Source organism: Synchiropus splendidus, chromosome 10, assembly GCF_027744825.2.
Source record: "Synchiropus splendidus isolate RoL2022-P1 chromosome 10, RoL_Sspl_1.0, whole genome shotgun sequence".
Lineage (NCBI taxonomy): Eukaryota > Metazoa > Chordata > Actinopteri > Syngnathiformes > Callionymidae > Synchiropus > Synchiropus splendidus.
In genome coordinates, this window is record NC_071343.1 from 14742866 (window position 1) to 14761824 (window position 18959).

An 18959-nucleotide genomic window follows, 5' to 3' on the forward strand; every position below is an offset into this window, starting at 1 on the left:
TCATCTGAGAATCTGTGTTAGGGTGAGGGTTAGCTAACCTTGCTCCCACGACCCTGTGATTGGGGATTTCTGAGAATATTTTGTTGTAATACAGATTTTGGGTTTGGCTTAGAATGAGAAGTAATCTGAGGTTAAGTCTTGTTCACAGCCATGCAGTTACTCGCACCAGTTTTCCTCAGGTCCCTCTGTTCTCTCTCACCCAGGGCGGCCTGCCAGCCTGGTTACTGTTACAGCAAAACATAACACTCCGGACAGCTGACTTGGGTAACATACGCACATTCATACACACACGTTCTCCTGGTGTGCTATTATTTAGCCTCTATTTTTTGTTCAGGTTATATGGAGGCAGTGAGCAACTGGCTCTCAGTTCTACTCCCCAAAGTGCGTCCCTGGTTGTATGTTAATGGCGGAAACATTATCAGTGTCCAGGTAAAAGATTCTTTGGAGGAAGATCTGTGGTCCGTAAATCGCTTCTGAACATGTGCCCTTGAATGCAGGTGGAGAATGAGTATGGAAGTTACTACGCTTGTGACTACAACTACCTGCGTCTGCTTCGTGTTCTTTTCCGCTTCTTCCTCGGTGAAGACGTCGTCTTGTTCACCACTGATGGAAACACGGACGGGGAGATGAGATGTGGAACTCTGCAGGGACTGTATGCTACAGTGGACTTTGGCACAGGTTGATGTAGTGCATTATTTCACCTTCTGGGTGACTTGGATTGACACGCTTTTTTTTCTGTAGACACCAACATCACTGAAGCTTTCGACCGACAGAGAAGCATCGAACCTGCCGGTCCTCTGGTTGGCTCCTCGGGTCTTATAGTATTCTAGATGATTCATGATGGAATGCTTTACTTAAATTGCCGTCATGGTGTTGCAGGTGAATTCTGAATTTTACACGGGCTGGCTGGACCACTGGGGAGAGCCACATGCTTCAGTTGATGCAACGAGAGTCAGCAGGATGCTTGGACAAATGCTGGCCATGGGCGCCAACGTCAATATGTAAGCTGCCAGGAATTCATGGTCTGTGCTTGCCTTGCTTTGTTTTCTCCTGCACTCTGTTTTCCTCACACAGCCAGAGATCATAATGGCTAATTGAGGACTCATTTAAGGAGGAATTTTCTGCATGTGTGGGTGTGTGTTGAGTCTGTCATTTCAAGTAGCTGCTATAGGCTCCGCCCCCACAGCCACTACATGGCAGTTGGTAGCAGAAAATTCATAACTATATTTGTATGAATTAACAAATTGTCCATCTGATTATGTAAGTGTGCATTTTTAAAAAAAGAACTGTGAAAGTTTATTTTATTGATAACTTGCCCACTTCTTTTAGGTACATGTTTGAAGGTGGGACAAACTTTGGCTACTGGAACGGTAACATTTTTCACTTTCTGGACTCCACTTGTCACAAAGATAGATTTTTACTATTGTGAGATGTCCAAAAATATACATCACGCTTGAGTTAATAGTATGTTAAAGGTACAATTTCCAGTCTTGAATGTCACCTCCACAAATGGTCACACCGCATCACTTTTGGGGAAGTACAACTGAAAACATGCATGTGATCAAACCCACTTCAGTCTCAGGGAAGTAAAGAACCAAGGTAGCCACACTCTCCTCATGACCAGCGGTGCATTCAGCCACCATATAATCCCAAGCTTTAATACCATCACAGCAACTACTGCATCTGGCTTCAAATGTGAAGTTTACAAAACTACTCACCAACAGGCTCACATTTCTTGCATGTCTATTACCTCATCCTTGCTATCCTTCTGTTCAAGGAGCTGATCACGACACCAAGTACCGCCCTGTCCTGACCAGTTACGACTACGATGCTCCGCTTTCTGAAGCTGGAGACCCCACAGAGAAGCTGCTGGCCATCAGGGACGTCATTAAACAGGTGGAACCTCGGAGTGAAACATTTCATTTGGATGAAATAATTCTACTGTTTTTCTCTTCAGTTCAGGGAAATCCCATCAGGACCTATGCCACCAGCCACTCCTAAATTTGCCTATGGCTTTGTGACACTCAGACAGGTGCTGCCAAGTCTATATTTCTACGTTTCTCTATGATCCTGAAACATGGTTCCTCCCAGGTCGGCAATCTGACCAGCGTGCTGAGCACGTTGTCACCAGGAGGTTCGGTTAAATCAAAAATCCCTTTGAGTTTTGAAGAGCTGAAGCAGGTATGACGAGTAACCACAACTCCCGTCGTGCCGGTGTCTTGACCTTGTGACTTCAGTTCTATGGATACATCCTGTATCGCACTCTGCTGCCGAGGGATCTACTGGCTCCGACGCAGCTTTTCTCTCCTCTCGACGGGATTCATGACCGGGCCTATGTGTCTGTCAATGGGGTGAGCTCAGGAAGGATTAGTTAAGACTCCGATCATTCCACCTGATTTGTGTGTCTGTGAGCAGGTTTACCAGGGCGTTTTGGAAAGAGACACATCACTGGCGTTGAATATTTCTGGAGAGCAGGGGGATACCCTGGATGTTCTTGTTGAGAACATGGGCAGAGTCGACTTCGGCAGCGAAATGAAAGACTACAAGGTAGCAGATCACCTGTTTAGAGTCCACTGTTGGTTGATTTAAATTGACAGTGGTCATGCGGACAGCAACTTTAGTAGGTCTGAGGACTGAGAGGCTTACTCTCTAGCATCATCTCACTTGAGACATCAAGACAAGGTTCTCAAGCCCAGGAGGCTCACATTGCTTTCCCAGTAACCCAGCAACTGAAACCCTTGAAGATAAATGGTTGAATGACAAAAGATAACACGGTTGTTTTGGCTGAATTGAGATGGGTAAAATACATTCTAAAAGCAGAGTCATGTTCTCAATAGGGCATCTTGAAGAACCTGTTTCTGGGTGAGGACGTTCTGAAAGACTGGCTGATCTTCCCCCTGGACATCGACAGGGCTGTTTCTGATGGATGGCCTCATGGAGACAACAGCCTCCAAACTGAACCTTCTGCAGGACCAACCTTTTACATGGGAACTTTGAAGCCCAACGGCCTGGCCTCAGACACTTTCCTCAAACTCTATCAGTGGACAAAGGTGAGTCAAGGTGACGGCAACCAAATAATCCTTGAACTGAACTCTTCTCCTCTGTTCTATAGGGTCAGGTTTGGATTAACGGTGTTAATCTGGGGCGGTACTGGATGTGCAGAGGTCCACAGCAGACGCTTTACGTGCCAGGACCACTGCTCAGCACCACAAGGCCCAACAACATCACAGTGCTGGAGCTGGAGGCGGCACCGGAACATTTAAGGGTTCTGTTCATGGACCGGCCTCAGCTCGGAGCCACAGGTTAAAGCACTTTAGTGGGATAAACAGTTTCGGTTGTGTCGTCGCTTGAGAGAACAGTAAGGGCATTGTGATTGTGGAGAAGTCCACAGAGGACAATCACTGGCATGAATTTGGGGATTGCACACTCTGCAGTAAGAGCATTAGAGTCGGACTTCCTGCTGCACAACTTGAAAGCGACATGTTAATTTGTAAATATGTGGTTGGCCCAAATTGGATATGGATGAAGATGTGTTGTTTTTTTAATGAATGCAAAGAAGAACATATTGTCATTTCTTCGCAATCTCGCTGTTGACAAATAAACCAAAGGTACTTTACTGTTTTGATACTTTGCTCCTCTACAATTAAAAGAGGAAGTTTGAGGATCATGTGATTCAAGTTTGGCAACAATAGAGGTAGCTTCCTCCTGACTACTGTCTCCACACGTCAGCCTTTCCCTGCAGGAGCGTTGGCTTTCCGATGCGCTTGGACGCAACGAGGGGTGCAGAAGGAGAAGTCCAAATATTGGAAGGGAACCTTCCCAAGTAGGGACTCGCCACACGTCCAGCACCTCCTAGTGGCAACAGAAAGAGCAGGTTATTCCGTTGTTTAGCTTCTGAACAGAGTGGACGCACCTGATATTAGAAACACCAAGTCCGGTTGCGGACGCTTGCTCAGCCAGTCGCCTCTCTGCTGCAAGAGCTCTCTATAAAACCAAACCTTTCTTCAGAGATGCTGCATCAAGGAAGATCAATTGTATTGAAGGCACGCACCTTTTCCCGGTCAGAAAGAGAAGCAAACCTCTTCTTCTCCTCGGCCTCTGACTCTTGCTTCCTTTTCTCCTCCTTTTGATCTTTTTCACGCTGCTTTTTCATAGCCTTTTGAGCCTTTTTCTTCTCAGCCTTCTTTGATTCAGTCTCAGCTGTGAGTGGCTCAGGGACCTTTAGAGGCAACATTTAACATTTAACCTTAAAACATTCGAATGCAGTAAGACGAGATTCTTTTCTCACCTGAGCCTTGTTGTAGTCGTATCTGTCGGGATTCTCCCCACGGTATTTACGGAAGACGTTTCTTGTGTCTTTATCAGGCGCAACGATGTAAGGGGTCTGTCCTTTGTTGTTCCTGGAAATCAGTGACAAAAAAATGCTACAATCACTGCAAATGCATTGTAATGTCTTATGAATGTACTAACAATGCATTCTAGATGAGATGAAATCTAATGTGTTGCCAAAATTTTACATCTGAAGATTGTTTTTACTCTATAAACAAAGCTTTGCAAAAATGACTCGCGTCGCTGCCATCAAGCTCAAAAGCAAAAGATAAAGTCAGATTCGCGCACAAGAAAAAGATCAAATGGTTTTGTTTTGTCTTGTCGCAGCTAAGGACATGCAAAAAAAAGGATTTAAGAGACTTTTAATGTCTAATGATTGACTTGACCAAAAGCAAGATTCTCAAAACTTTGAACTATAAGCCAAAAAGTGGCCCTCAGACAGAGACCTTGGTCCTACACCTCACCTGAGGGTAGGATCTGCTCCACTCTCCAGCAGCAAGCGAACCACAGACTTCTGAGCAGCTGCAGAGGCAACATGCAGCAAAGTGAACCCTGATAAGTCAATGGGCTTGTTGAGAAGTGTTATAAGACTTGAGGGATCCACGATGTTGCTCCCAGTCTGCTCTTGATTCTCCTCAGAGGGATTCAGCAATCCACGTAAAAGCTCCACATCACCGACCTTGCAAGCAGTAAAAAGCGTGTCTCTCAGGCCGAACTCTGTCGACTCATCTGAGGAGGCAGAAATTTAACTTCAGTCAAGTTTTAAAGGTTTCATGGGACTTTCATTGGGAACTTACCTTCCACTTGTTGCTTTACTGGTTCTTCATCCTGACTCTTGTTTACTGACTCTGGAAGAGCTGAGACTTTACCCTCAGTGTTGTCATCAGAATCAGCCACACCTGAGCACAAAAAAACACTTGTAAAACATATAACAATTGAAAGTAATGGAAGTATGGAACTGTGCAGATAAAACGTTTTAAGCGTTTAATACGTTACATTTTAAATTCTGTTGTTTTCACACCAAATTGTTGGACTACTCAGTGCAGTATACATTAGTAGTTCATTGCAATGCAGAAAGGCTGACTAAATGAAGCAAAATAAAAACAATCCAACCTGCAGTGGTTGGTGCAGCAGTCTGACAATTTTAGCCATTGATCAAATGTCTGCAGCCTCTGTCATATTATTTATTTATCATTCATGGACTCAGTGTTAAATGCACACATTGTTTTAAAGTAAAAAGCTGAAGTTACACAGATGTAAACAATTTACTTTACATGCGTCTTTGGTCGGCAAATTCCTTACAATATAGCAGTGGAAGAGACAGATATAGCACTTACTCTCTTTATCCTTTTGACTCTCCTTTTTCTTTTTCCTCCTCCTCTTCTTACTTCTGCCAGTGTAGACTTCTGACTCCCTGAGATCCAGAGTAGACAAAGTCATCTCCACCAGTTCCAGTTGGATCCCACCTTCTTCTTCTTCTTCTTGCTCTGCTGAGCTTTCATGGTCAACTTCTGTGAATGTCATACAAAACCATGACGTTCACATGACAGTGAATAAGAGTGAACTTGAGGAACAAGGTAAACTCACCCGTCTTGTCAGTAATTGTTGCTTTGAGAGTCTTTTTCTTTTCTTTCTTAGGCGCACTGCAGATGGTGGACAAGTCTGTATCTTTACCTGAAGCAGAATGTTGACAGGTTTGCCTCCAAGCAAGATCAGGGTCTGTAGCAATCGCAGCATTGTCTCACCATAAACCTGCACACTGGAAAGCAGATCGTGGGCCCGCCGCACTTCACGAAACGTTGCTCTTCGTGTGGCAAATGGAATTGATCTGACCCTGGAATCCTTCCTGTCCAAAGGTGCCGTGCGACCCCCAAAAAATATGTTTTTATTGTAGCTTGGGGCACGAATGAAAATAGCAGAGGCCTGATTTAAGTGCGTAGACCAGCTTGCCAGAAGATCCTGAATGTCCTGCGCAGCGTGAGGAAAACATTGGAATTTAAAATACACTGCATGGACAAACTGAAAAGTTAAGATAAAATAATGACGGAATATAAAGTCACCTTGACTAATGCCGCTTCATTATAGCGTCGCAGGGCGGCGCCTACAGACTTGGGAGCGTGACTTCGGCTCTGGGAATCTTTCACAGACTGAGCAGTGCCGCGCTTAGCACGCACAGTGTATCTGTGAAAAGTTTTATGCTGAATAACTTCTTTCCTGAAACACAAATTGAAAAGGCGTTCAAGCAAGACCCCTCACTTTTACTGACAGAAACGCTAAACAAACCCCTGAAACACTGCAGCAGCAAAATGTCCACCTCCTGTCATGAGAACAATCCACACGGAGTTCTTGGTGATGGACCTCAAAGATGATACGAGATCTTGCTCCCCCTCTGGCTGAAACAAATATTCAGCTATCAAGAATATGAATTCAATGCTATCCTCTGCATGCTGTGAACCACTGACCACTAACCTTTCTGTGAAGAATGCATCGGAGGACCGAGATGTATTGTCCAGCTGAGTTGAGGAAAATCACCTTGCTTGAAGGACGCCGGCTCAGTACACTTGCCTCCGGTGTGTCTTCCCTTGCCGCTACATCACGACTTACTCCTCTCTCATCGTCACCATCAGACTCGTCCTCCTCTGTGTCAGACTCTGAGCCTGAGATGCTTGACATGTCCCCTGTAAGATGAAAAATAAGTATAACCCTTCGTTATTCAAGCTCATGCGTCCACGTTTCGTTATTCAAGCTCATGCGTCCACGTTTTCCTCACCTGCTCCACTTTTCTTCTCAAATTCCTCAGCCGTAACTGGAGTCAAGCCTGATATTTTAAGTCTCAAGTTAAACCGGTGCCAGTCAAGTTTGTAGTGTTCCAGCTAGATAGAAATACACACGTAGTGACTGTTTGTTATTGAAATATGCTTGTGTGGGTAACAAGGCATGAGTTCAGCCACTGACTTGTTCTTCTCTATTGATGAAGGTGCAGCGACAGGCAGAACAGAGCATCCTGTCTGACACCTCTCGAAGCACGCTGCCCTCCAGCACATCATCATCATCATCATCATCATCATCATCATCACCTGGAGCTTTATGTTCTGATCCTGTGGAAGACATAGGGACACACATAATCCACGACCACCGTTTCAGTATTTTAAACCGAACAGAAACATACCTTCAGTGGTGAGTTCTGGATAAGCACCATGTTGATTGGCAAGGTTCACCTCTCTCAGTCCTGTCAAAGCCTCATCATGAGGGGAGAAATCAAAAACGGAGCGAGCACATGAGGTCATCATGTACTCCTCACCTGTCAGATGACAACATAGGATATAAAGTACACTTCATTAAACAACGACATTGGAATGAAGGTGCTGTTTCCTTTGTGGCCATGTGACGACAGTAAACATTAACTTTTGTCGAGATAACAACTAAAGCTTAATCTTAGCAGATAAGACCTTTCATGAAAACGTATCCATATTATACACATATCAGATTATGTTCTACATTTAAACAGTGACTAACTACACGCACACGTTAGAGGTCGCCGTACAATTATAGTAGCTCGAGAAAAAGACAATATTTCACCATAAATAACTCCAATCCTGTGTTGAGGAAGGCGCTGTCAACACACGACTTGGGTAACGCGGGCAGGCATGACCACACATGCGTAGTGGACACACTCAGGTCGCCATGTTTTCTTATGGCAACCCAATAGGGACAAATGGCAACTCAGCCAGCATTAGCGCTCCAATAACTCAAAAAAAACAAGACGAACAGCGACACTTAGTGGTGGTAATGTAGAAGTTTTTATTCAATGGTACATTCGCCATCAACTTGTCAATTGCGTCTGTGATCATTATTATACGTATTATCAGCCTGGAACACTAAACAAACCAAATAAACTATACAATATTAGTCATATAAAACAGAATGACTTGAATTATTGATCCAATAACCTCAAAACTAAAACTAAAGTTTGAATATATAATATCAAATTAATGGTCAACTAGTTTTAGTGAGAGCTGATAAACACCCCCGCAGGCTGGGAGTTTCACTGATGGTCGTCAACAAAGCAAAATTACATACATTTTGATTGAGTTGAAATGTTACATTGTTGGTGAAATTTTCAGACTGGATGGACCAGTTCATCTGACCAGGTCTGATGTTAACTGCAACTGTAGTTAACTCATGGATTGTAGTCAACAGCCACTGAAGACACAGAGGAGAACAGACTTCAGAAAAATGGTCACTGTGATCAAGCAATTCAAACAAGGCAACAGGACTTTCACCATTCAAAAGAGGGGATTCCCCCCAAAACAGAGGCAACATCACCAAATACAATTCAACTTTATTATATCTGAACATGAGAAATGAAGACATGTTTGGCGATCACTTGGCTTTACGTCGAGTTGTCCTTACGTTGACAGCATCTTCCTTCAGTGAAGGTGTTGCTGATAGAAAAAAAAAATCCAATGTTAGATCATCTTAAATTATAGTAATCTGAAGGTATAGTACGTAATACTGGGATTACCAGCCACAGAAACGTCCTTCGCCTTGGTCAGCTGCTGTTTGACCTCAGCAATTTCAGCTGTTAGACTTTTCACCTTGTTTACAACTTGCTCATTGCGTTCGAGCAAATCAGTACTTTTCAGGCAAAAAAACAAACAGTTTATTAGTACAAAGCCGGTGTTCTGTGTACTATATATAGAGGTCAATACTTCTTATGACAACTCTGGATGTTCAGCTGGACGGCAAGATCTTTTTCCTCTTGTAGCAGAAGACCCAGTTGCTGCAAGACATCAACAACTTCCATTTTGTCCAAGATCAGATTCACCCTCTGCTTGGTTTCCTTTGATCTGATCGGGAGAGGAAGTACATACTGTACCTTTAAAGGGTTCAAAGTCAGTGGTTTGAGTCAAATGTGATGCTGATTCATGTATAGGCTTCACTCAGACTATATATTAGTTAATTTATATGTATAGTCAAATAGCACTCAACATCAGAAATAAATTTAAAAGTGTGTTAAAACGTTAAAAAAGACGCCAACTGAGATAACAAGTAAAAATGTGGAGGAAACGCAGAAATACAAAATAGATAAATAAATACACTGAACATGAGTGGCGTGTTGGTTGGTAGAAGTCAAGTTGACTCGGAGGTGTCGCTAGTAATTGTATGTACATTTCATTTAGTTCCTCTTGCGTTCGTCGTCTTCGCTCCTGTAGATGTTTTAGTTTCCAGTTGCCTTGGTCCACAGCTGACTGAAGTTCTTCGATTTTGTCCTGGAATGGACCAGAAAGGAGAGTGGTGTTCACCTGCAACCTGCTTTCGTGAAAAGCTAAAGCTAACTGTGAACGCTCGAGTCTGGTTCCGGCGTCCCTCGTGTGAGTAGCTGGCTGCTTTGAGACCAACCGCTTACCTTGTTCGATGTTTTTGCGAATGAGTGTGCAAGAAAATCCATACCCACGGTCGTGAGAGTGCAGACTTGCGCTGAGAAACGCTTTTGAGCCAAACTTCCAGGCTGAGTGTCAGAGCCCGGATAGCTCAGTCGGTAGAGCATCAGACTTTTAATCTGAGGGTCCAGGGTTCAAGTCCCTGTTCGGGCGTTCATTTTTTTTCTGTTTGAAATCTTCTTTATTTTTTTGACTGACCAAAGACAAACTACAATCGTTTTCGATTAACCCACATACATTTATTAGTCACGTGTCCCGCGAGGATCTCGGCCCACCCTCCAAACAAAGCGACGGTTTACCTTTAAAGTATAGGTGGGTGAGATGAAATTGAATTATCTGCCAATATAAAATGGAAAGAATTGACAGTCATTTAGTGAGTGTAGTCAGCACATACAATACAACAACACAAGATGTCTAACTGTTGTACAAATAGGATTATAAAACTGACTTAAATCAGTCTTAAATATAAAGTATAGATTGTTTTGATTTTTCATTTATGGTTCAACTTTAATCATTTCTGTCTTTGTCGTATCACCATATTGGGGTGATCTAAACCCAATAAATAAATAAATAAATCTGTTTGTACTATAAAAACAGACAAGATCTTTACTGCTATTTTTGGTTAATTAAATTTTATTGCGCCTTCATTACTGTTATGGACAGAATTTCTAGGCGCAGCATCTGATCCGGATGCCCCCTGGACGCCTCCCTGGGGAGGTGTTCCGGGCATGTCCTACCGGGAGGAGACTCCGGGTAAGACCCAGGACTCGCTGGAGAGATTATGTCTCTGGTCTGGCCTGGGAACGCCTCGGGATCCCCCGGGAAGAGCTGGAGGAGGTTTGTGCGGATCAGGAAGTTTGGGCTTCCCTGCTCCGAATGCTGCCTCCGCGACCCGACTCCGGATAAGCGGCAGAAGAAGGAAGGAAGGTAAATTTTATTGCATCCAGAATTCTGTTCTCTCATTCTGTAGTTATTGGACAAGCATTACAAAAATTAAAGTGACAGATGAACTGGTGTATTAGTGGATGCCACTACCAGCATTTCGTTTGGGCGTCAGTCGACCCACTCACACTCACTAAGCCAGAGATCTCAGTAAACCGGAGCTAAACAATCATCATTTCTTTTAAATCTAGTCATTGACTGGTAGCTGTTATTAGCTTAGGCATACCTTACATTATCGACCCGTGAGAGTTGTTGTTTGTGAAATAATCCAGCTAATTTGGGAATGACAGTGGCTCGCAGGTAAATAACAACAACCCTGCAATTGAGCCGAGGTAATGATGGCTATTATCTCCGCGCCGTGGCAGTGAACGTGTATAAAGGTGGATGTTATTGCGGACCAAGTGTCACATTTGACTGGCAACAATGGAGCAGATTATCCTTGCGTGCGTGCTTCTCACCTGCCTCTCCACTGCACAAACTCAGGTAATCTGGATTTTGCTCTCATAATTTCTCAAGATTATTATTTTTTTTGTTTGTGTTATTGTTTTTTTGCAGAAGCTTGTGTTTGCTCCAAAATGGGCTCCAAGAGGGACCCTGAGAGCATATAAAGGTAACTGAAATGTGTTTAAACCAATTGCATTTTTAATGACTTAAACTTGCTTTTTAGAGAATGAAGAGCAAACAGCTCTGACTGTCATGGATGAAATTATAAAAACAAACAGCATGCAAGGTAAGATGCAAATGTCCCTCTTGTTGTTTGTGATAAAGCTGATGTGAGATTCGAGACGATTTTCTTCGCCTAGCATCCCAGATTGTAGAGGGTACTGCCACTCTCCGAGAGGGAGACATTGCCGTGTCCACTGGAAGGCGTGCCAAAGTCTGCTTCGCTCGCAGCTGCCTGTGGAACAAGTCTGTGGACGGACATGTCTATATAGCCTACAACATAGCCTCCGCCTACTGTAAGTCACATCAGTGTTTGAGATTTGCTTTCCGTAAATCATAAAATCCCTCCAACCAGCTGAGATGGACAAAAAGATCATCAAGAAAGGGATGGAAAACATCGAGAAAGGCACCTGTGTCAGATTTGTCCCCCGGACTCACCAGCGGGACTTCATCGACATCCAACCCAAATCAGGGTGAGAGCACCAGAGCACAGCTCAGCTCCTCCTCCACCTCACTCTCTGCTGTTGTGTCTGATGCCAGGTGCTGGTCTTACCTGGGATCCCGTGGAGGCAAGCAGACGGTGTCGCTGCGCAATCCCGACTGCCTCAAGGTCGGGGTGATTTCCCACGAGCTCATGCACACGCTGGGGTTTGTCCACGAGCAGTCCCGTCTTGACAGAGACAACTATGTCACCGTTCTGTGGCCCAACATCTGGCGAGGTGATGATCTGGATTGTGACTCCACTTCCTTTGCATCGTCGCATGTCAAACCCCCAAATGTCTTCTGACTCACCAGATCGTATCAGGAACTTTGAGAAATTCAAGACCAACACTCTTGACCTGCCCTATGATTACGGTTCCATCATGCACTTTGGAATGTAAGTAGTCATTTCAGAGCCTCTGAAACAGCTGCACTCAAACTCAGAAGTCACCAGGCAGCATCCAACAGGCGATTGTTTTGTACTATATCTAAGTGTATTTACACATCAAGCTCAAGGGCTCAAATGATGGACCCATACATACATTTAAACAACAAAATATTGTTTATCTTGCACCAGTTTGACAATAGCAGAATAAATCACAATGGTGGCTATATTCAAGTTTTTATATCACCTTATTTAAACTGAAGCTCTTTTAATGGCTTGAAAATATTTGTATAAGAATTTCAATTTTATAACAATTTCAAGTACATTCAGAGTAGTGGAAACCCTGGCCATTGTGTAATGAAAAACCTCCCTGAACAAAAGCAAACAGATGCTTTTGTTTGCTTTTGTTCAGGGATTCCTCCATGTTTGTTGTTGTTGTTATCATCCTAGCTGCCACGTGTCTTGTGCATCAGTGTGATCAGTGGACCAGAGACTCCTGCACTTACAAAGGTTCCCTGTTCTCTGGAGAGCAAACTGTTCAATTAAATACAATTAAATTAATATTTTATGATATAAATCATGTGTTGTATTCCGAATACAAATGGTAGTTTTGCTCACAACTCACGAGGGCTGCATAAAACCAGGCTGGGGGCCACATGTGGCCCTTGGGTCGACCTTTTCCCACCACTGTCTTTGATGGTCAAGTCAATGTCTGTCCAATGCTACCCCTCTTGACTTGGATTTTCAGGTACGCCTACTCTGAGGACGGCGAGCCGACCATTGTTCCTAAAAACAACAAGAATGTGAAGCTGGGTCAAGCGACGACGCTCAGCCCGGTTGATAAGATGAAAATCAACAAGCTTTATAACTGTGGTTAGTACGACGTCAACAGGTGCTGACCTGGCCACATCCAGATGAAAGGTTTGGATGAGAGGATCACATGTCAAGAGTTCTGTAGTGCCACCTAAGTGTTTCTTTGTTTACCTGTTTAACTCTTACTTTGCTAAATGAATCTGTGCTAAACAGCATTTCTTATTTTCAGGTTTCATGGATGAAAACTGAGTGAAGTCTCCAAATGATGTAAACACATCAATAAAGATCATGTAGATTTAATCTCCTCAGTAATAAATTTATTGTCTGCCACAGAGAGGTGAATATATTATAAGTGAATATCAGTATTGTGTCTGCTGAGGCCAGTGCCTCACAAGAGGAAGTGGTTTGGCTTAATAGGTGGCTTGGTCTGGAGCGTATTCTCTCTATATGGAGGCTTGTGTGGAGTTTCCTCCCACAGTTGAGATGAATGATGCAGATGTTGATATGTTCCCTGTGGTGAATTTGAGCATGTCCCCTGTGACCATGAGATGGTAATTTCTTTCATTTCTAACTGTTCAACATGTCTGACTCCTGTTCCACAAGTAGCGACTGCATGTGAGATTCTTTATTTATTATTTTTTTTAATTAAAATTCTGTCTACCTCAGAGTTTTAAATTTCAGACAGAAACAGTGCATTTTATTCCAACACATTTCCACAACAATATTTTCAAATATATACCTATACCTAAAGAAATAGTTATGTTAAATATTTTCTTTAATGATGTCTAACCCTAGTTATTTCAGTGTAAATTATCCACTATTTATTTAACAGCATATATTCTGACAGAAATATTTCCTAAATATTCATGTTAAATCAATATATTTAAAAGGGACATAACAGGATTTATGTGTCTGAATTTTTTAAAAACTTTTTTTTGACTCACTAACTTCTGATGTTGATCATTTTAAATACATGCTGTATATTATGCAGCTTATGAAACGCAAACATTCCATGTAAATGGCAGCCCTGGCGCTGTTATCAGCCGGCAGTTCATCACTAAATCACCGGTTCGTCCTGGGTCTGAAACAAATTGCGGGTCTGCAGGTCAAACACTGAGCACATCTCATTCATGAAAGTGCTGAATTGTGCAGAGGGAAATTCAGGGTCAGCCTTGGCACCAGATTTCGGCCTGACTTGATGACACGCTGTGGATGATGAGGGGTCTTCCTCTGGCGTCCAATGAGAAGAGGATGTAGCGGGTATATAGATTCAGGTGGGGTTCGCTTTAAGATGACTTTGGACTGAAGCGCCGGGCCTCGACACAACCATGCAGCCCAGAATGATCGGCCTTGTGGTCTTGTTTGGGTTCTTCACTTACAGCCTGGCTGTACCTGTGCAGGTGAGGCCGGACCACTATTGCATTCTAATATTTCCTTATCTACATTTGATGGCTGATCTGTGCTGCAGAACTCCACCGCTGAAGGGAAAGTGAGGCTGAAGAGGAAATTCTCAGGTGAGTGCTTTAAACCTCCAGCACCAATTGGAAACATTTTCACTTCATTCGTCAATGAATTCAGAAGAGCTGACAGACCTGGATGAAGCCAACGCGATGGACCAAATCCTCGCGGTGAACAGCAGTAAGTGCTCCGGAAGAAACCATGGTGAGTTTCTGGCATTCACTCCTCATGTTTCCTGCTCAGATCTGAAAGCTCCTCGGGGCGTGTCGATCAGAGATGGAGATATTGCCAGCACATATCCGCACAGCGCGATCACGTGCCCTGGAAACACCTGTCTGTGGCCCAAGTCAGTGGATGGATTTGTTTACGTCCCCTACATCATCTCTCCGTTGTACGGTAGGGAGTTGTTGACTTGAGTGAGCAGAAAAACAAAGTTGGTGAACTTGTTTGTTCTGACAGATGACATGGACAGAATCACGATAGAAACTGGAATGGAGGACATTGCAGCCGGAACTTGTATTCGATTTGTTCCTCGCACGCACGAGAGCAACTTCCTTGACATACAGCCGAGATACGGGTCAGTAGGTGTCGCGTTCTCCCCCCAGCGTCATGTCGACTGAAATCCGCTTCCGCTGTCTCTCCAGCTGCTGGTCCTTCCTGGGGCAAACAGGAGGCAGTCAGACGCTGTCTCTGCAGACCCCGGGGTGCATGTGGTCAGGGGTGGCTGCGCACGAGTTCATGCACGCGCTGGGCTTTGTGCACGAGCAGTCCCGCTCCGACAGAGATCTCCACGTCACTATTGTGTGGAAGAACATCATGGCAGGTGAAAACTAGCGCACCCCTCACTCTCGCAACATCAGTTCGCGTCGACTAGATTTCTTTTATTTTTATTTTGTCTAACATTTTTCACTTGGTCAAAAGACATTTTTCTGTTTTATGACCAAATAATATACAACCGACACAACACACGCATGAGATGTTAATGCGGCCCTGTCACAACCAAAAAATAAATAAGTAAATCAATCAATAAATAAATATCCGAATATTACCGACAAGAGATGTGATTAATTGCTAATACAAATGTACGAACTGCGCTTCTCTTGAAATAGTCATGCGCGTGGGTTTAGCGCCACCGTGTGGTAAATGTAAATACTGTCGTAATTGACGAGTCGAAGAAGCCTTTCTATTGTCCTTTGGAAGTTTTATTCTGGGAGTGTAATACTGTGCCTTTTATCTGTTTTTGTTTTGTTTCTTATCAAACTATATTGGTGTTTTAATTGAAATAGTTTTCCTTCACTTTATCTGTTTTTATATATAATATAATGTTTATTATTGTAAACACACACATATATATATGTATATATTATAAATATATATATATATTTATAATAGTTTTTACTTTCTCTCTCTCTCTCTCTCTCTCTCTCTCTCTCTCTCTCTCTCTATATATATATATATATATATATATATATATATATATATATATATATATATATAGGTTTTGTTTTTTTTTACTATTTTATATAGTATGTATGATCCTGTAGTTAGAAGTTAGAGGTGGTAGACCAGGGCATACAGAGACCAAGATCAATGGGGGGGTGAGACCAAGACCAAGATCAAGATCAAGACCAAACTGAATACTGAAGCATAAGTCTTTTAGTCATATAGACAGACATTTATTTCTTACTGCAAGTGAAACATTAGCCATAAAAAATAAATAAATCAAGAACTGAAATACCATTATCAAAACAAAGCTGTAGATTGTTCTGTATTCAGTTGGACTCGGTCCTGGTCTCTGAATGTTCTGGTCTCAACACGCTCGTGACTGCAACAATGTAATAGATGATGTGGAAAGATTCTGGTCTGATGACTGAAGGCTCTTAGCTTGGTGCCACCTGGACTGGTGCTTCTCCTGTCCTTCAACCCTCCAGGGTGGTGCCTCACGCCCCTGTGTGGTTTACAAACATCCATCTTTTGTTGTAAATCATTAATCCTGTCAGTTGAATTATGGTTTGTGACTGAATTCGCATCTGTTGCAGATCGCATCCACAATTTTAGGAAACATGCTACGAACAACCTGAACAGCCCGTATGACTACAGCTCCATAATGCACTATGGAAGGTGAGCTATCTGCCACAGTTAGTTGATGATCATCTCTTATTGATCAGGTGCCATTGACTTTCAGGTACGCCTTCTCAGAGGACGGCGGACCCACTATCATCCCAAAACCAGACCCATACATCCCCATTGGCCAAAGAGATGGGCCGAGTGCTTTGGATCTTCACAAAATAAATGTTCTATACAGCTGTGGTAGGTGACTTTAACTCAAAGAATAAGCTTCTTTTGAATTTCTGTTTTTTTAAGAACACTTTCTTCTTATCCTCCACTTTAGGTGCCTATAACTGACCAGATGCTTCGCTGAACCTTCTAGAACCACAACATCGCAACTGAAAAAATATTTCTCCCATTATTGTAACCACAAAGTTCCATAAATTCATCTGCTTGAGTAGGGGTTGATCATATTTACCATATATAGTACTATATAATAATGCTTAACAGACACCAAATTGTTTAAAATAATAATAATAATAAAATAAATGTAATTTAATGCCTAAATATCATTTAAAAAAAAAACAAATTCCATAAATAAACTGAAGATAAGTTAAGTGAAAAAAATGAAAGAATCGCCATAAAGTGCCATGAGGTGTATTAAAGAGGTGTAAAACAAAAACTTCAAGTGGCCCTCTCGGGGGCCCAACCAACCAACCCTTGGTAAAGGATCACTGGAAGAGAGAATTTGATCTACGCTTGTTTGGATGTAGCATGTTGTTTGGCTGAAAGAAATCCTTCCAACTTCATTGGGACTTCATGAGCGTCATCTTCAGCATGTACTGTAACTAGTATTATGAACAAGAAACTCAACTCAACTGAAGCAGTATATGAGTTAAATCTTATATACTCTCAGGATACAAAACAATCACACAAATGAGTGATTAAATAATATGACGAGTAAAGTCTTACTGTTCTTATGCATAAATACTGGTCAGGATTTCAAGTTTGTTGCCATAATTTGCCCATAGTAAATTGTTTATTATTGAAAACATGACATCCATTTAGTCTTTTTGCCTTTTGTTTCTACATGAACAGCTCGAAATGGAATGGCATGCCGTTTCATTGCTGTGCTGGTTTTGGAATTTTTTTTTTTTTGTTCATGTTGACCAAGAAATGTAATAAAATCTGCAAAAATTGTTTCTTGTTTGTAAACAATGGATTAAACTAGAATTTTCATTCATATTACTCTGGTAAGAAGGTGGGTTACGCCCTGAACAGTTTCAGACTGATGAGCACACACACATCTCATGGCTCTCTAAAGCCACAAATCAACTCCCGTGTCTTCTTGGACTTTAGTATTTTAATGACTGTATTCCTCGACACTGTGAGAACTGAGTTTAGCCGCGATGAGTTACTTATGCTTTGTGTGCTTTCATTACTTATGCACGGTATATTACAAAACATGGAACCAAAGTCTTATACAGGGTTGCGAATTCATTGAAGTTAACTTCTTCACTGGAATAGAATCATCTTTATGACCATGTATTTCTCATTCAAGGAGGTTCAACTGCTTCTGTGTAAATGTGGGGAGGAGAACAAAGTGGAGGAATAAAACAATATATAAACCCACCAGTACACGCACTGTCTCCACAACAACTGTTCAAGCAAATGACATCACAAAGCATCACTAAACAGCTCACTATTCTTCGACGATGAGACGTGTGTATGGCAAACCAAAGACGTGAGTGACATGAATACTACAAAGAAGTTGAATTTATGAGCTGATCAATCTAGAATTTGTTTCAATTTTTCTGTCAGCCAGATGAGAGAAAGCACCATTCTACTGAAACAATACTAGAAATAGTGGAGCGGCCATACTCGCAATAACAAGGATCAAAGGTAATTATCGTGATATGATTTTTTTCCCCCTGTATCGTGAAACCCTAAGCTTTGCCTGAAAAAAATCAGGGTCTCCTGCTGCACATGATAGATTGTCAACAAGTGAAATTAATAATCGTCACTTCACAACAGAGGCTATAGGTCTTGAACTCAACATCTTCAGCATCTCTTCAGTTATCATGTGCATTGAGCAATTCTGGACTTCAGAGGCCCACAAGCTCCAAGTTTGACTTGCTAGGAAAATGAATACAGTGGGAGCTAATGTGGCTGTACTGACTGTGTGAGATGAGACCATTGTGGTGACATCGAGGAGATAGGCTAAAAATTGGAGGTGGGACCCGCAGACACGTCCCTCAGGAGGGTCACAGACTAGGCTGCCTCGAGGGTGGGAAGAGCCCAGAGGTTAGAAGGACGCTCACAGAAAGCCATGGAGATGGCTATCCTCCATGGGATATGTCTGTGCGGCTTGACCCAAATATCTTAAGGAAATAAAA

At 42.5% G+C, this 18959-nt stretch overlaps 6 protein-coding genes and 1 non-coding gene across 15 annotated transcripts in view; 5 read left to right on the forward strand and 2 right to left on the reverse strand.

Annotated features, from left to right (window-relative positions):
- The window catches only part of glb1l (galactosidase, beta 1-like), a 12429-nt gene extending 7984 nt beyond the window's left edge, over positions 1 to 4445 (forward strand). For 4 of the 5 annotated variants that reach the window (XM_053876204.1, XM_053876203.1, XM_053876205.1 and 1 more), the window contains 12 exons: positions 204 to 264; positions 335 to 429; positions 498 to 678; positions 742 to 800; positions 880 to 1001; positions 1330 to 1370; positions 1778 to 1896; positions 1958 to 2032; positions 2092 to 2181; positions 2238 to 2351; positions 2416 to 2547; positions 2838 to 4445. In XM_053876204.1, coding sequence (XP_053732179.1) covers positions 204 to 264; positions 335 to 429; positions 498 to 678; positions 742 to 800; positions 880 to 1001; positions 1330 to 1370; positions 1778 to 1896; positions 1958 to 2032; positions 2092 to 2181; positions 2238 to 2351; positions 2416 to 2547; positions 2838 to 3263 — 1515 coding nt within the window. In that variant the 3' untranslated portion in view covers positions 3264 to 4445. The remainder of the gene's footprint in view (positions 1 to 203; positions 265 to 334; positions 430 to 497; positions 679 to 741; positions 801 to 879; positions 1002 to 1329; positions 1371 to 1777; positions 1897 to 1957; positions 2033 to 2091; positions 2182 to 2237; positions 2352 to 2415; positions 2548 to 2837) is intronic. The other variant, XM_053876207.1, reaches the window with a different exon arrangement.
- Positions 898 to 8040, reverse strand: ankzf1 (ankyrin repeat and zinc finger peptidyl tRNA hydrolase 1). 2 transcript variants are annotated; one of them, XM_053876201.1, is made up of 16 exons: positions 7909 to 8040; positions 7499 to 7630; positions 7285 to 7427; positions 7100 to 7202; positions 6799 to 7007; positions 6613 to 6722; positions 6390 to 6543; positions 6075 to 6297; positions 5917 to 6003; positions 5667 to 5840; positions 5127 to 5228; positions 4794 to 5058; positions 4289 to 4400; positions 4052 to 4219; positions 3914 to 3984; positions 898 to 3852 (listed from the first exon to the last, which is right to left on the reverse strand). In XM_053876201.1, the coding sequence occupies exons 2-16, from the start codon at positions 7617 to 7619 to the stop codon at positions 3726 to 3728; spliced, it is 2169 nt and encodes a 722-aa protein (XP_053732176.1). In that variant the 5' UTR covers positions 7620 to 7630; positions 7909 to 8040; the 3' UTR covers positions 898 to 3725. The 2 variants fall into 2 exon arrangements, with proteins under 2 accessions (XP_053732176.1, XP_053732175.1); XM_053876200.1 differs by having other exon boundaries at positions 7499 to 7631; positions 7914 to 7973.
- An 88-nt stretch (positions 8041 to 8128) lies between these two features.
- LOC128766333 (uncharacterized) lies at positions 8129 to 10044 on the reverse strand. Of its 2 annotated transcripts, XM_053877862.1 has the most exons (6): positions 9740 to 10044; positions 9502 to 9602; positions 9042 to 9179; positions 8855 to 8967; positions 8743 to 8774; positions 8129 to 8532 (listed from the first exon to the last, which is right to left on the reverse strand). In XM_053877862.1, the coding sequence occupies exons 1-6, from the start codon at positions 9878 to 9880 to the stop codon at positions 8326 to 8328; spliced, it is 732 nt and encodes a 243-aa protein (XP_053733837.1). In that variant the 5' UTR covers positions 9881 to 10044; the 3' UTR covers positions 8129 to 8325. The 2 variants fall into 2 exon arrangements, 1 of the variants encoding a protein (XP_053733837.1); XR_008415978.1 differs by having other exon boundaries at positions 8129 to 8774; positions 9784 to 10036.
- LOC128766332 (hatching enzyme 1.2) lies at positions 9192 to 13154 on the forward strand. 3 transcript variants are annotated; one of them, XM_053877859.1, is made up of 10 exons: positions 9192 to 9493; positions 10020 to 10085; positions 10437 to 11198; positions 11271 to 11325; positions 11383 to 11445; positions 11519 to 11674; positions 11734 to 11851; positions 11919 to 12097; positions 12174 to 12255; positions 12992 to 13154. In XM_053877859.1, exons 3-10 carry the CDS (start codon positions 11139 to 11141, stop codon positions 13119 to 13121), a joined length of 843 nt encoding a protein of 280 aa, XP_053733834.1. In that variant the 5' UTR covers positions 9192 to 9493; positions 10020 to 10085; positions 10437 to 11138; the 3' UTR covers positions 13122 to 13154. The 3 variants fall into 3 exon arrangements, with proteins under 3 accessions (XP_053733834.1, XP_053733833.1, XP_053733836.1); XM_053877858.1 differs by having other exon boundaries at positions 9192 to 10700; positions 11081 to 11198; XM_053877861.1 differs by having other exon boundaries at positions 9192 to 10700.
- Positions 9854 to 9926, forward strand: trnak-uuu (transfer RNA lysine (anticodon UUU)). Its single transcript has one exon. It is a non-coding gene; the product is annotated as a tRNA-Lys (tRNA).
- A 1170-nt stretch (positions 13155 to 14324) lies between the features above and the next one.
- On the forward strand, positions 14325 to 17572 carry hce2l1 (high choriolytic enzyme 2-like 1). Its single transcript, XM_053877857.1, has 9 exons — positions 14325 to 14456; positions 14525 to 14570; positions 14635 to 14694; positions 14758 to 14910; positions 14974 to 15091; positions 15159 to 15337; positions 16554 to 16635; positions 16700 to 16824; positions 16907 to 17572. The coding sequence occupies exons 1-9, from the start codon at positions 14385 to 14387 to the stop codon at positions 16918 to 16920; spliced, it is 849 nt and encodes a 282-aa protein (XP_053733832.1). The 5' UTR covers positions 14325 to 14384; the 3' UTR covers positions 16921 to 17572.
- Positions 17573 to 18391: 819 nt separating this feature from the next.
- igf2bp2a (insulin-like growth factor 2 mRNA binding protein 2a) overlaps positions 18392 to 18959 on the forward strand; it is a 53280-nt gene continuing 52712 nt past the window's right edge. The window contains exon 1 of the mRNA XM_053876831.1: positions 18392 to 18465. The gene's annotated coding sequence lies outside the window, so the exon portion shown is untranslated. The remainder of the gene's footprint in view (positions 18466 to 18959) is intronic.